This window comes from Panulirus ornatus, chromosome 14 (genome assembly GCF_036320965.1).
Source record: "Panulirus ornatus isolate Po-2019 chromosome 14, ASM3632096v1, whole genome shotgun sequence".
NCBI classification, from domain to species: domain Eukaryota; kingdom Metazoa; phylum Arthropoda; class Malacostraca; order Decapoda; family Palinuridae; genus Panulirus; species Panulirus ornatus.
This window is the reverse complement of record NC_092237.1, coordinates 59,047,022-59,059,737: the sequence shown is the minus strand read 5'-3', so window position 1 is coordinate 59,059,737 and position 12,716 is coordinate 59,047,022. Positions and strand designations below refer to the sequence as shown.

The following is a 12,716-nucleotide window of genomic DNA, read 5'->3' as shown; positions in this document are numbered from 1 at the left end:
TACAACGTCTCTCTCTCTCTCTCTGTATATATATATATATATATATATATATATATATATATATATATATATATATATATATATATATATATATATATATATATATATAATTTATTTATCTATTTATCTATTATACTTGATCGCCGTCTTCCGCGTCAGCGAGTTAGCTAGCGAAAACTATCATTCTAATAACACTTCTTACAAATGAATGAAAAAAAAACTTAAATTTCCTATGACATCAGACCTTTCATTCATCACACGCTAACACTAATAACCTCCAGGTCATAGTGACAATGTTCCCACAATGTACTGACATAAAACAGATATCGAATATTGGGGTTATGTTGGCATGTGAGACATGGCGATAAGATCATGCAGAATACAACATCCACACCCACAACTCTCACTGATAATTAGATAGAAAAGTTTATTTAAGGTTTTTCACAGTAAAAAGTGAAATAAACAAAGGAATGTATACGCTCACAGCTGTGGATCCAAATTCATATTATCGTAGGTCTAAGACACTCGAAATGGCACACATAGGATGTAGAGATATGCTTGGTTAGTGTAAGGCTGGTGGAGGGTTGGAATAAACCCTACCAAGTACTTGGCATCTCGATGGCATAGACAGGAGAGATGGGGTTGGTAGTGCTCTACGAGTGTAGAACCCTCTTCCCTTTATTTACATATGGCTAGATAAACACGTCTGACGACAATGAGAAACACACAGACTAAACCTCCACCATCATTGAGGGGTTGATGACCTCACATCTGCCTATAGGACTTCCTCATCCTAACACACTAATGCCGTTCCTGTTTCTCGTGTTCACGGGACATACAAAGGCCTTTATTCTCCACGCACGTACAAGCAATTACACCCATGCATGGAACCACCCGGACACAAAAGCTAAAACTATGAATATAATAATTTCATGCACCAGTTTTCCCCACATTCCAGCTCAATTAGATATAGTGTTCACGCTCTGATGCACACAACAAACACACACACACGCATGCAATCAGTGTTCGACTCTGAATTAAGGTCAACGAAACCATTAGGGAATGGGTTCGAACCTACGCTCGGATTGGGACGAAGCATTCATGTGTCTGACATCGCCAACTGTTGAGATATGCTTGTGGTTCTCCTGTTGTTGCTGCGACAAAAGGGGGCGTTCCTGGAAGATTATTGACGTTCGAGTCTTCAATCAAGTTTCCAAGAGGGTCTGGACCCTGGACGTCTGGACCCTGGAACCTACGAGGATAATCGGTGATGCTTTATATAAGTTCTGACCAAAGGAGCTTTGCTTAATCACTGAACTACTTGCATTAAGATAAGAATAACATAAATAAGTTATAAGTTCTAAAAACGAAATAATCATGATAAGGTAAAGAAATGAATAAACACTGAACGTAACAATCCAGAAATTCCAACTCCCGTAAGTAAAGCTAACTTTGCCAGTCATTTATTGAGATGCATGAAAGAAAAGTGGTAGGGGTCATGTGTGTGTGTGTGTGTGTGTGTGTGGGGCGCTCGCAACACTGGCTTCTCGTACAAGGTGGGACTGGCAACAGTGGGTGGTGCGGGGAAGGTAGGATGACCAGCGTTGTCTCAGACAACCTTTGGACGTGCAAGTGTTTGGAAGACATTCTCTCTCGACTCTGCTTAATTCAGGTCGGTGATGTAATTCCACTACATAAAAACCAAGATATCTGTTTACATTCTAGCGCTCGAAGACAATGAAGCTTTTAGTAAGCTTCATTTTGGAATATTAGTATTTGAAGGTTATGATACATCAGGTAAATTAAGTTGTTCTTTCATAAACTGTGGAGCTTATTTAATATTTCAGTCAGAGGTTGGGTTTGTTTTTAGAAAATTTGTTGAGGCCAAGAGGATCAAGTGGGTGTGTTATTGTAGCATTTCATACGTCAAAAATGTTTCAGCACATAAATGTTTCCGCACATTTGACTGCCACTTGAAGTAAGTACGTTCACAATATTTGAATCTTCCTCATCACAATATAAGTAATTTCTTGTATGTTATACAATGAAAGCCAAGCTTTCAAGTAAGACTTTCGAAGCAGGTTCGCCATTTTCTCGCAAGAAATACCATTTTCCTAACTTGTTTATCTGTACTATAATAATCTAACATAAGTTTTGGTTATCTTATGATTTGTGGTTATTCATTCCTTTATTTTTCAGTGAACAATTGCCTGCTAAACCGTCATCTGGGTAGGTTCGAGTTTTTGGTGATATTTCACGATAGGTAACTAGTTAGATTCCGAAGCTTCTCTCGAAAAGTTGGTGAAGCAGCTTCGTGCGTCACTTGTTTGTTGTGATGACTGAACCTCTTCTATGGCATGTGTGGACTGCAGGGGTGGACAGGTAGGATGACCAGCGTTGTCTCAGACGACCTTTGGACGTGCAAGTGTTTGGAAGACATTCTCTCTCTCGACTCAACGTAATTCAGGTCGGTGATGTAATTCCACTACATAAAAACCAAGATATCTGTTTACATTCTAGCGCTCGAAGTCTCAAAATTCGTGAGAAAAATGACCGAGATTATGAGGGTGGTATCAAGCGTAGGATCAATGGAGAGGTGGCGGCATTCTTGTTAGTTCTGGCGTCAGCTCTGGCGTATATACTGCCATTATATGACTTAGGTATTACATCATGAATGATGAAGGGAGGTAAGGTGTGGCTGGTTCGCTCTCGCTACTGGACGGAACCAGATGAAGTGGTAAACAAACATTATGAAGCTTTTAGTAAGCTTCATTTTGGAATATTAGTATTTGAAGGTTATGATACATCAGGTAAATTTAGTTGTTCTTTCATAAACTGTAGAGCTTATTTAATATTTCAGTTAGAGGTTGAGTTTGTTTTTAGAAAATTTGTTAACGAGGCCAAGAGGATCCAAGTGGGTGTGTTATTGTAGCATTTCATACGTTAAGAATGTTTCAGCACATAAATGTTTCCGCACATTTGACTGCCACTTGAAGTAAGTACGTTCACAATATCTGAATCTTCCTCATCACAATATAAGTAATTTCTTGTATGTTATACAATGAAAGCCAAGTTTTCAAGTAAGACTTTCGAAGCAGGTTCGCCATTTTCTCGGAAAAAATACTATTTTCATAACTTGTTTATCTGTACTATAATAATCTAACAATTTTTGGTAATCTTATGATTTGTGGTTATTCATTCCTTTATTTTTCAGTGAACAATTGCCTGCTAAACCGTCATCTGGGTAGGTTCGAGTTTTTGGTGATATTTCACGATAGGTAACTAGTTGGATTCCGAAGCTTCTGTCGAAAAGTTGGTGAAGCAGCTTCGTGCGTCACTTGTTTGTTGTGATGACTGAACCTCTTCCATGGTATGTGTGGAATGCAGGAGTGGACAGATAGATGCATGGATGGATAGATAGATCGCTGGACTGATAGATGAATAGATGAGTAGATTAATGGATTGATGGATGGGTGAATGGATTGACTCACTGAACGGATGGATATTCGAATAGATAGGGATGAATCAAGAATATATAGCTATATCCAGCCACCAGGTTGATACATTGCTACCAGGTTGATACATTGCCACCAGGCTGACACAGTAATCATACTGAAACTTGTACAGACCAGGCTAACCAGTTTCAATGGATCTCGCTGTCCCTGGATATCCCTTATTCATCATCATGGGAAATGTGGTAATAGGAAAGGCTTCCGTCTCGTAGGTACGAGCAGGACTGGTCGCAGGGTTGAGGAATGTGGTACAATCCCTAGCTCATTATTAAGCCAGGTGGCCACTTCTAGGAAGCGAGAGTACCAGGAAATGAAGCCATGGTGGTTTGTAAATGGCACGGGTCTACATCATTCATCTGAATGGCCTTTATACCTGATGGCATTTAAGTACCCTACAGGATGGCATCTGATCTACCTACTCCAGAAACGTTTGGCCATTTGAAGGTTTTCTTTCTATCATGGAAGAAAATGAAAACGACATCACCTGAATCATGACCACCTTCACCTGTTAAAGTTAGTTTACCAGACGAGATCACATTTCAAAATGACATCATCACTGAAACTAAAGAAAACGAGCTATTTGGAGATCCAAGGGCGTTTAACGGAGGCTGTATCTTGGTCAGCTGACGAGAGTACAGTCTCCTCAAAATGAATTCCTGAATGGGTATCCATCTTCTCCCTGCTCAACAGGAGTAGCGCAGCTCTGAAATTGTAGGAGCAGCCCACGGAGAAGGGGTCTTGAGGAAATGATTTCAAGACACCCCTTCCCTTCTCGTGAAACGGGTCTTTGGTAGTGTAATAATAAAAATAATAATATTAATGATACAGTCACGCTTGTATGTATGTATAATTACCTGTTTAATTAAGTGCATTCCTTTATTCTTCTTTGTGTCTGTGTTTACAGCAATTTGTGTAATTAGGTGCCTATTGATTTTTCTTTCGTGTCTGTCTTCCCTGACCCTTATTGATATTCTGTCGTTCCAGCAGCACGCACGATATCGTGGGCCGCTCCGTGACTAAGGTCATTTTTTTTTCTTTAAGGTTATATAACTTTCGGTGTATCTTACTGTTGATATACATATTTACGTTGACAAATGATGACGCATTGCGGTGTGTCGTCACCTTACCGGGTGATCTCTGACAAGGTGTTCGGGGTTCGGGGTCAGTAAGGTCTAAGTATCTGGGGTTAGAGTCTTTTGGTGGCCAAGATGTCTACGGATTTAGGTGCGCTTGAAGTTAAAGTGGTCTCTGGGGTGGTGCGTCTGGGATCAGGGCTATGTTGTCTCTTAGGTGTTTGTGGTTTGGGATGTGTATGTTCTATGGGGTTCTGAGATCCGATTGTATGGGGGGTTCTTGGGTGCCTAGGGCCAGCATGGAAGGGAGTAACTAGGGGGTGAGAATCTCTGGGGTTAAAGGTCTCTTTAGGGTCTGGGGAGTCTGGGGGGTTATCATCATACTTGAAATTGTAAGTCTGATCTTCTATATGATAAGCTAACTATCACCGTTAAGGGTTAACGAGACAGACAGACCTCGTAAATACCGATATTCATCATATATCCTTAATGGTTCTCAAACGATGCATCTCGTAGGCCACGAGGAGCAGTGCGGGTATAGTGAAAAATCGTTTACTTTGCCGGTCGTGAAAGACGAGAGTGAAGGTGTGTCTGTTAGCGTGTCTGTCGCCTGGCAACCGAATGGCTTAGGAGGTAAACAAAGTAGGTTAGTCATAACACGCGAGAGTCCTCTGCGTCTCCTTTTGTCACCCAGCTCACGTCGTTGGTTTCCTTGAACGTATCTCCATTTCACAGGTCTATATCATTCTCTATGTCTCTTATACCACCATCTTTCTCTCTGAATCTCTCAATCTATCCCAGTCTCCTTTGGCCTTTCTCGGTGTTCTCCTATTCATGTACTCACTGAATGTTTAATTGATTCAAGATTTATTCATCTCTGACCCAGATACAGTTCCGTTTATTTTACATTTCCCCCCCTCTCTCTCTCCTGTGTGTCTCAATTCGTCTCTCAAGTCTCTTGTTCCCACACCTGACTTACACCCACGTTCGAACTCACATTCGACCTTTTGACTGGAGAGCTAAACAATACACAATTCACATGGTGCATTGGTCAAGGTCTTGAGGGGGTAGCCCAGTGTCCTTGGAATTATTCAACCCAGTTTTCGGAAATCCAATTAGTTTCGCCTTGGCTCGTCACACACTCCGGCTATTCCCTGATGTTTGAACATGTGTGATGTTTGTTTCAAACATTCCTCACTAAGCTGAATTAGTAGAACATTTGGAAAGGTGATTATTAATGAAGAAATACTTGATTACCAGGAATGTATCAGCTTCAACAACTGTATGTCATACTAAGACAACAAAGATACAGTTGAGATCATACAGTTTAGATTATCACCTTCAAATCAAGGGCATACTTTTAGGATTATTACCCTCATACCAAGGTCATGCCATTAGGATTATAACTTTCATATACAGTAAAGACATCTTAATCATCTCTGCATTATAAGTTTAGAATTTTTTCTTGCTAAGAGTTTCGAGAACAATCGTTTTTCTGAAATTGGTGAATAATTCTTTTTTTATGTGCTTAGCCTCCTTGATTCAACGAGGGAGGTTGACAAGGACAACTAAAGAACAGAAGAACAGCGGAGAACAGTTAGTATGGAAGGCTGTGTTGAAAATGAGAAAAAAATTTGAGTTTGGTCAGCGAAACACAGGGGCAAGGCTGAAGGGCTATCGTGGTATATAAACCACTACACCTTGAATATTTGATAACAAGGGGACATAACACGGTGAGTGATGATAACATTTATGTAAAACTTTTCTTTTTCTTTCTTTTAAACTATTCGCCATTTCCCGCATTAGCGAGGTAGCGTTAGGAACGGAGAACTGGGCCTTTTTTGGAATATCCTCACCTGGCCCCCTCTGTTCCTTCTTTTGGAAAATTAAAAAAAAAAAAAACGAGAGGGGAGGATTTCCAGCCCCCCGCTCCCTCCCCTTTTAGTCGCCTTCTACGACACGCAGGGAATACGTGGGAAGTATTCTTTCTCCCCTATCCCCAGGGATAATGTAAAACTTATATGATATGAAAATATGAGACGCGGTCATACCTTAAGAGGAAAGTATGCGTGTATGAACATGTCTGTGTGTTTTGTGATTGTATGATTATGTCTTTATGAGTGTATGACGTATTCATAATGCAACTGTTGTACTCTCAAACGATACGGTTTGCTAGTGAAAAAGAACTGCTTTTGTTCGTTTCTTTCCTCCTGAACGTCTTTAAGGGACTCTGGTCATCCTAGGGGGACACAGACAGACAGAGAGACAGACAGACTGAGAGGCAGACAGACAGACAGACACAGGATACTTATTGATCCATGTCCTCAACCTGCACGCCTTCTGGTAGGGTGCTGGATACTTCTCTTGCGTGACTGAAGCATTTCACATAAAAAAGAAATAATAAGGTAGAGGTGTAGGAATGATTTATGTTCGTTGGGTTTATGGCATCTATACACGTTTATCTGAGGAAGGTTATACTTATGGGTCATGTTGATGATTGTAAGTTTGAGGCAGTGTGATTTTGTAGTGGGAGTCTGTGATTGGGTTGGAGTTGGCACCTGTCCGGAGGAGGAGGTGTATTATAGGTTGTATGCTGGTTGTGGACTGTGACCTGTGGCATGTCTGACTGTCTTAAGATGGCGTCGATTGCTTAAGGGGTTTGGGTGGGAGGAGAACGGTGCCTTGCGCTCGGTGATGGCATTTGTCCCTACCCCGGGAGCATTAACGATTCATCAACACGCCCACTCTTGACCTGCTCTTCATTAGTTTATGTCGTGTCGTGAATCAGAGTTTTCACCACCGTTCAGAATCATGACATGTCACAGATTTGTCGAGACAGACAATATTGGTGTTTAGATAAGTCTTCCTTTGATGTTGTACTCCTACATTGCCTCCTTAATCTCTTTACACTTTCCGGTACTTTTGTCACATAATCCTATACTCTCCATGCTACTTAAATCGTCTACTTTTTTCACTTTTTCTGCAGTCTGGTGTTAGATAATTTCACTGTCATTATCTTGATTTCCTTCGTCATTCGGACACCGTCTACCACTTACTCCTTTCGTTGCCTATTTTCATTCCACTACCTCCCACGCTACTGAAAATGGTACCTTCCCAGGATGACCCGAGAGGACGACATGAAGGCGTCGGCGGAGGCTGAGGCGGAGGAAGCAGACAGCCCCCAAGTCAAGCTGCGGTGTCTCCTGCTCGCCCAAGGATATAACGCAATCTTGCGGTTCGGAAGGTTGGTATGAGGGTTGTATGTCCGTGTGGGAGGGCTGCGTGGTGATTGTGCGTGAGTAGCATAAGGGGTATGAGTTTTACAGATGTGTGTGGGCGTTAAAGGGATCATTAGTTAAGTACTACGAGCCGAGTGGTTTGTTTCAATAGTGTGTAGAGGTTGATTGTCCCTGTGGGAGTGCTTGGGCTGACTATGAGATCAGAGTGTGGATGCTGGTGGCCTTTTGTAAGTGATGCGAATCTAGGTCTTTAGAGTGAAGTTTTGGGGTAATATTCGTGGGTGGGAGGGGATCATGTGTGGTGTCATGGATTATTGAAGCATGTTTAGGGCAGTGTGAAAACTTTGCAGCTTATTCACAGGTGTTCCATGAGGAGTTTGTTCCCTGAAGGCTGTATGTAGTAACTTGATAACACGTATGGACGGTAGGGGGTGGGTGAAGGTATTAAAAGGGTACTGGACACTACTTAATTCTCTAAACTATTGGTTCTCGTACTGGACATACTAGACACTGCCTTTTGGCATCTTGGAAATGTAGTATATGTGTTCGGTGGCGGTGTTGGGGCTGTTTTTGAGTGCCAGAAACTGTATGGATGTTGACTGCCTGTGGATACTGTGGTTGCAGGATTTATACGAGTGTGAGCAGTAGAATTTAATGGGTGTTTGTGTACAAGTACATAAAACAGGCACAAATGAGGCATGTGCTTGTTGCAGAATGTTCCGCATCGCTGATGACGACGGGAGCCGCACACTCAACATGGAGGAACTGACCGAGGCCATAAACAACTTTGGTATCGACTTCTCCGAGGTTGAAATCGCCGAGGTCTTCAACGCCATGGACGAGGACGGCACCGGCTCTGTCAACTACGACGAGTTCCTAAACAAACTAAGGGTAATGAGTGTGACTGATTCCAGCCGGGTCACTCCGTGTGGTTGGTGGAGTTGTGGAAATCAAGGTGGGCGGTTGATGGGGTCCTTTGTCTTGTGAGAATGGTTGTAGGGGTCCTTGAGATACTGGGGTCATGTTGGATGATTTGTTGTAGGACCGACAAGTTGGGTTATGATCTTGAAGCAAAGCTTTCTATCGGTCACATTCTTTAAGTGTTCATCATTTCATGGCCAGGGTTAATTACTACGATAATGCCAATATGTGTGCAACAACAACAGGATATATGGAATAAAACCTCTCAGCCTAATCTAATGTTCAGTTACTTCTGCCGCTTTAGTTTTGTAATATTTGAGTCTGTAAGAAATAAAAGAAATCTTGTCACCCAGTTACTCATGCTCAAAAATCTGACTATGTTAGGAACTTTGGGGTGAGATTGTAGGACATAGACAGACATAGGAACAGATATTAGTATATGAAAGTCTATATATCTGATAAAAGGAGGTTCAGTAAGGCTCTTGAGTGTTTGTAAAAAGTTACTGGAAGACTAAATCTTGAATTGTGTACCTGAGGTGATGGAATAGTTGGATTTACTTATACTTTGTAGCTGATGTGAACTTTGCTTCCCTATCCTCAAGCCGGAAATGAATGAGGATCGCGTGGCAGTGGTGGAGGAAGCCTTTGCTGTGCTAGACGAGTCTGGGGATGGAGTAGTGACCCTGGAGGATGTGAAGGACAAATATGATGCCTCTGGTCACCCCAGTGTCCTGTCTGGCGACGCCACAGAAGATGACATCCTTACCAAGTTTCTTGGCAGATTCGAAGGTGCCACCAAGGAGGATGGAACGGTAGGGACTGTGCTTTCATAAGTGTTAAGTGTAAGTTTGTGTGTGTGTGTGTACATATATGTATTGTGAACCCCATGAAAATTTTTGACACCTTTTGTAGAAAAAGATAAAATTTTATCACTTTAATTCTAAAACATAAGATTTAAAGGTAAAACTGCCTTGAACTACGCTGAAGATGTTTGTGTGTTGCTTCTCCCCAGTACGAGTGAATCAGTCATTACTGTGTATCATAGTCCTGGATCCCACATATAAATAGACTATAAATATGCTGAGAAATTACTTTTTTTTTTTTAGCTTTGCTTCACTCATTGACTTACAAATTCAATTTTCTAAGATAACATACAGCTGTATATTTTAGCTAGAAATGAATGATGGATAAATCTGAAGAAGACAAACAGAGAAGAGATAATAAAACATATGGACAGAAGGTGAAACTCAAGACTAACACTTGTGCCTTTCCTTTGTAGGTTACCAAAGAGGAATTTTTGGATTACTATTCTGGCATCAGCAAGTCCATAGATGAGGATGAGTACTTCATTGAGGTCATCAAGAAGTGTTGGAAACTGTAGATAGTACACTACGAGGGCCGTGTGCTAGAGGTGGCAGAGTGTGAGGACAATAAGTAACAGGTAGCAGTGAGATCATTGTATGAGTGCTATATACAGCTAGTGGCACAGTGTGGGGGCTACACACAATTTGTGGCAAGTATGAGGATCGTACTCAGTTGATGGCAGTCTATATGTTTTTTCCAAAGTGAGATCATATGGGCTATGGCCTACATGAGAAAACAAGAGACAAACACTGATAGTATGCACAGACTTGCTGAGTATGAGAGATGGAGGCTATCAACAATGAGGACTATAGTCTAAGGGAATAAACTACTGATCCCCAATGTGATTACAGAATACTGGGAACTATCTCAGGGTTGCGGGCTACTAGAGGCAGTGTAATGATTATAGACTCTAGTGGAGCCTGGTAACTGTAGACTCCCAGTGACAGTGTAGGCCTTTCATATTATTGCACGGGTGAGGACTCTGAGGGCCACTAGCTACTGCAGATAGGATGTGATGGCAAGAGACCACTGGATACTAAGAATAAGGTTTGTGTCTCCTGTTACTCGGCATGAATATTGAAAACTACTGGGAAGAGAGTGAATATCATTGATTAATGGGGACAAAAGTTCAAGACGACAAGCAACAAGACTCTCCAAGAGCCAAGAGCTTTGGGAACAGATTGTGACAGCTGTAAACTAGAAGATTCAACATGAAACCTTTAAACTACTGGGAACTGAGGCTGAAGGCTGTAAACTGCTAGAAACTGAGTCTGGGGGCTGTAGATTTATGGGAACTGTGCCTTAGGGTTGTACACTACTGGGGACAGAGTGTAAATACTACAGACTAGTAGTAATAAAGTGAGAGGACCAAAGATTATTAGGAATGAAGAGCGACTGCAAGCTGTACAGAACAAAATATGCTCACATGACACTATCAGCAATTATGTGATGTCATAAGGTACTGAGAATAGTGGATGATGGCTAAAGTTGACCAAGAGTAGAGGGTGATGATATTAAGTTTCTATAAAATCTGGGAGCCATGGACACTGTCAAGAATAATGTCAAAACCCTTGCTAATTTAAGACAAAATTTGAGGACTTACAGACACAAAGTGTGAATTTCAATGACAATTGCCAACAGAAACACGTTTTGTATCCTGCTAGTGACAGTGTAAGATTAATGGATTATCAAGATCAGAGAGTGAGAGTCTTAGACTACTGGGAGCAGAGTGTGTGGTCAGTGAACTATTGAAAACAGTATGTACATGCCCTACATGAATGGGAACAGAGTATGAATGCTGTAGATAATGGGGAAGGGAGTATGAGGACCACAGTTTACTGAAAAAAGAGTTTGAGGACGAAGACTATGGAAAGCAAAGCCTGAGAGCTGATGGCTTTTGGAAAGAAGAGTTTGAGAACAGTTGGCTACCAAAAAAAAGTTGTATTTACAATTTTTTGAAATGTATAAGTATCACAGACTTTCAGAGACACTGTGGTTACAAAATATGGGGGACTCTAACTACTTTACTGTACGAGGGCCATCTTCTGGGCAGGTAAAGAAAGCTGAGCCACGGCCATCTGCGCATGTGTTTAAATCCAGCTGATCTCTACTAAAATTTCAGCAAATTTTGATCCAGTAGCAATATGTATACAAGTGTATGCACCTTTATGCACTCTATTACTCCACTCTTTACAACCAAGCTGTACTTCATGTGCTTGACTGCAGATAATTCTAAAGAATAATTGTACCATACATAATCACAAACCAGTCAAAACATAAAGGAGCTACAATATAAGACACAATATCATGGAGAAGGAAGAGGGGTCCATTCTCCTAAGGACTGCAAGGCTGTTTATCCTACTGCTCACAGATGCCTATATGAAAGTGATTTTCAAAGATCTGCACTGTCTACTTATGATATTTTAAGTTCACAAACATCGCCGATGCTTAGCTACAACAGGGCATCACCATGGTGCAGTATTGTAGACATAAGACTAGAGGGTGTGACTACAAGACAATGATCACAATCTTACTCCTGGGATGAATTTCACTCTGGCAGATATAAATATAGGCTAAGACAGCTCTACAAAAATTCTAGAAATGATGAGGTTGCCAGTTAAATTGCCACTAATTTCTGATAGCTGTATCTAATAAAACTGTTTAAAACAAATATGTGTAGATCTACCTGTTGTCACAATTTTTTCATATATATTCGCCATTTGCAGCATCACCGAGGTAGCGTTACGAAAAGTGGTCAGAGCCTTAGAGGGAATATCCTCACTTGGCCCCTTTCTCTGTTCCTTCTTTTGGAAAAGTAAAAACTGGAAGGGAGGATTTTCAAACTCCCATCCCCTCCCATTTTAGTTGCCTTCTACGACATGCTGGGAATACATGGGAAGTATTATTTCTCCCCTGTCCCCAAAATAGACAAAAATATTTTGGGTCTAATGCTCAAAACAAGTGAGACTCTGGAGCTAATACAGACTTGGACATAGATCCTTACACAGTACAGTCCTAGAGTTCAGCACACTAAGCTTAGGAGTTCTACTTTCCACATTCAGAGCCTGACATATCTGAGGTCAAGACATATATATATCCCAAGTCCA

At 41.2% G+C, this 12,716-nt stretch overlaps 1 protein-coding gene across 2 annotated transcripts; it reads left to right on the top strand.

The window, feature by feature from the left end:
• The first annotated feature begins 1,514 nt into the window (after window positions 1–1,514).
• LOC139753475 (crustacean calcium-binding protein 23-like) lies at window positions 1,515–12,280 on the top strand. 2 transcript variants are annotated; one of them, XM_071670032.1, is made up of 5 exons: window positions 1,515–1,672; window positions 7,704–7,829; window positions 8,538–8,715; window positions 9,348–9,557; window positions 10,025–12,280. In XM_071670032.1, the coding sequence occupies exons 2-5, from the start codon at window positions 7,705–7,707 to the stop codon at window positions 10,124–10,126; spliced, it is 615 nt and encodes a 204-aa protein (XP_071526133.1). In that variant the 5' UTR covers window positions 1,515–1,672; window position 7,704; the 3' UTR covers window positions 10,127–12,280. The 2 variants fall into 2 exon arrangements, with proteins under 2 accessions (XP_071526133.1, XP_071526134.1); XM_071670033.1 differs by lacking the exon at window positions 1,515–1,672 and adding an exon at window positions 2,304–2,467.
• The last annotated feature ends 436 nt before the right edge of the window (window positions 12,281–12,716 follow it).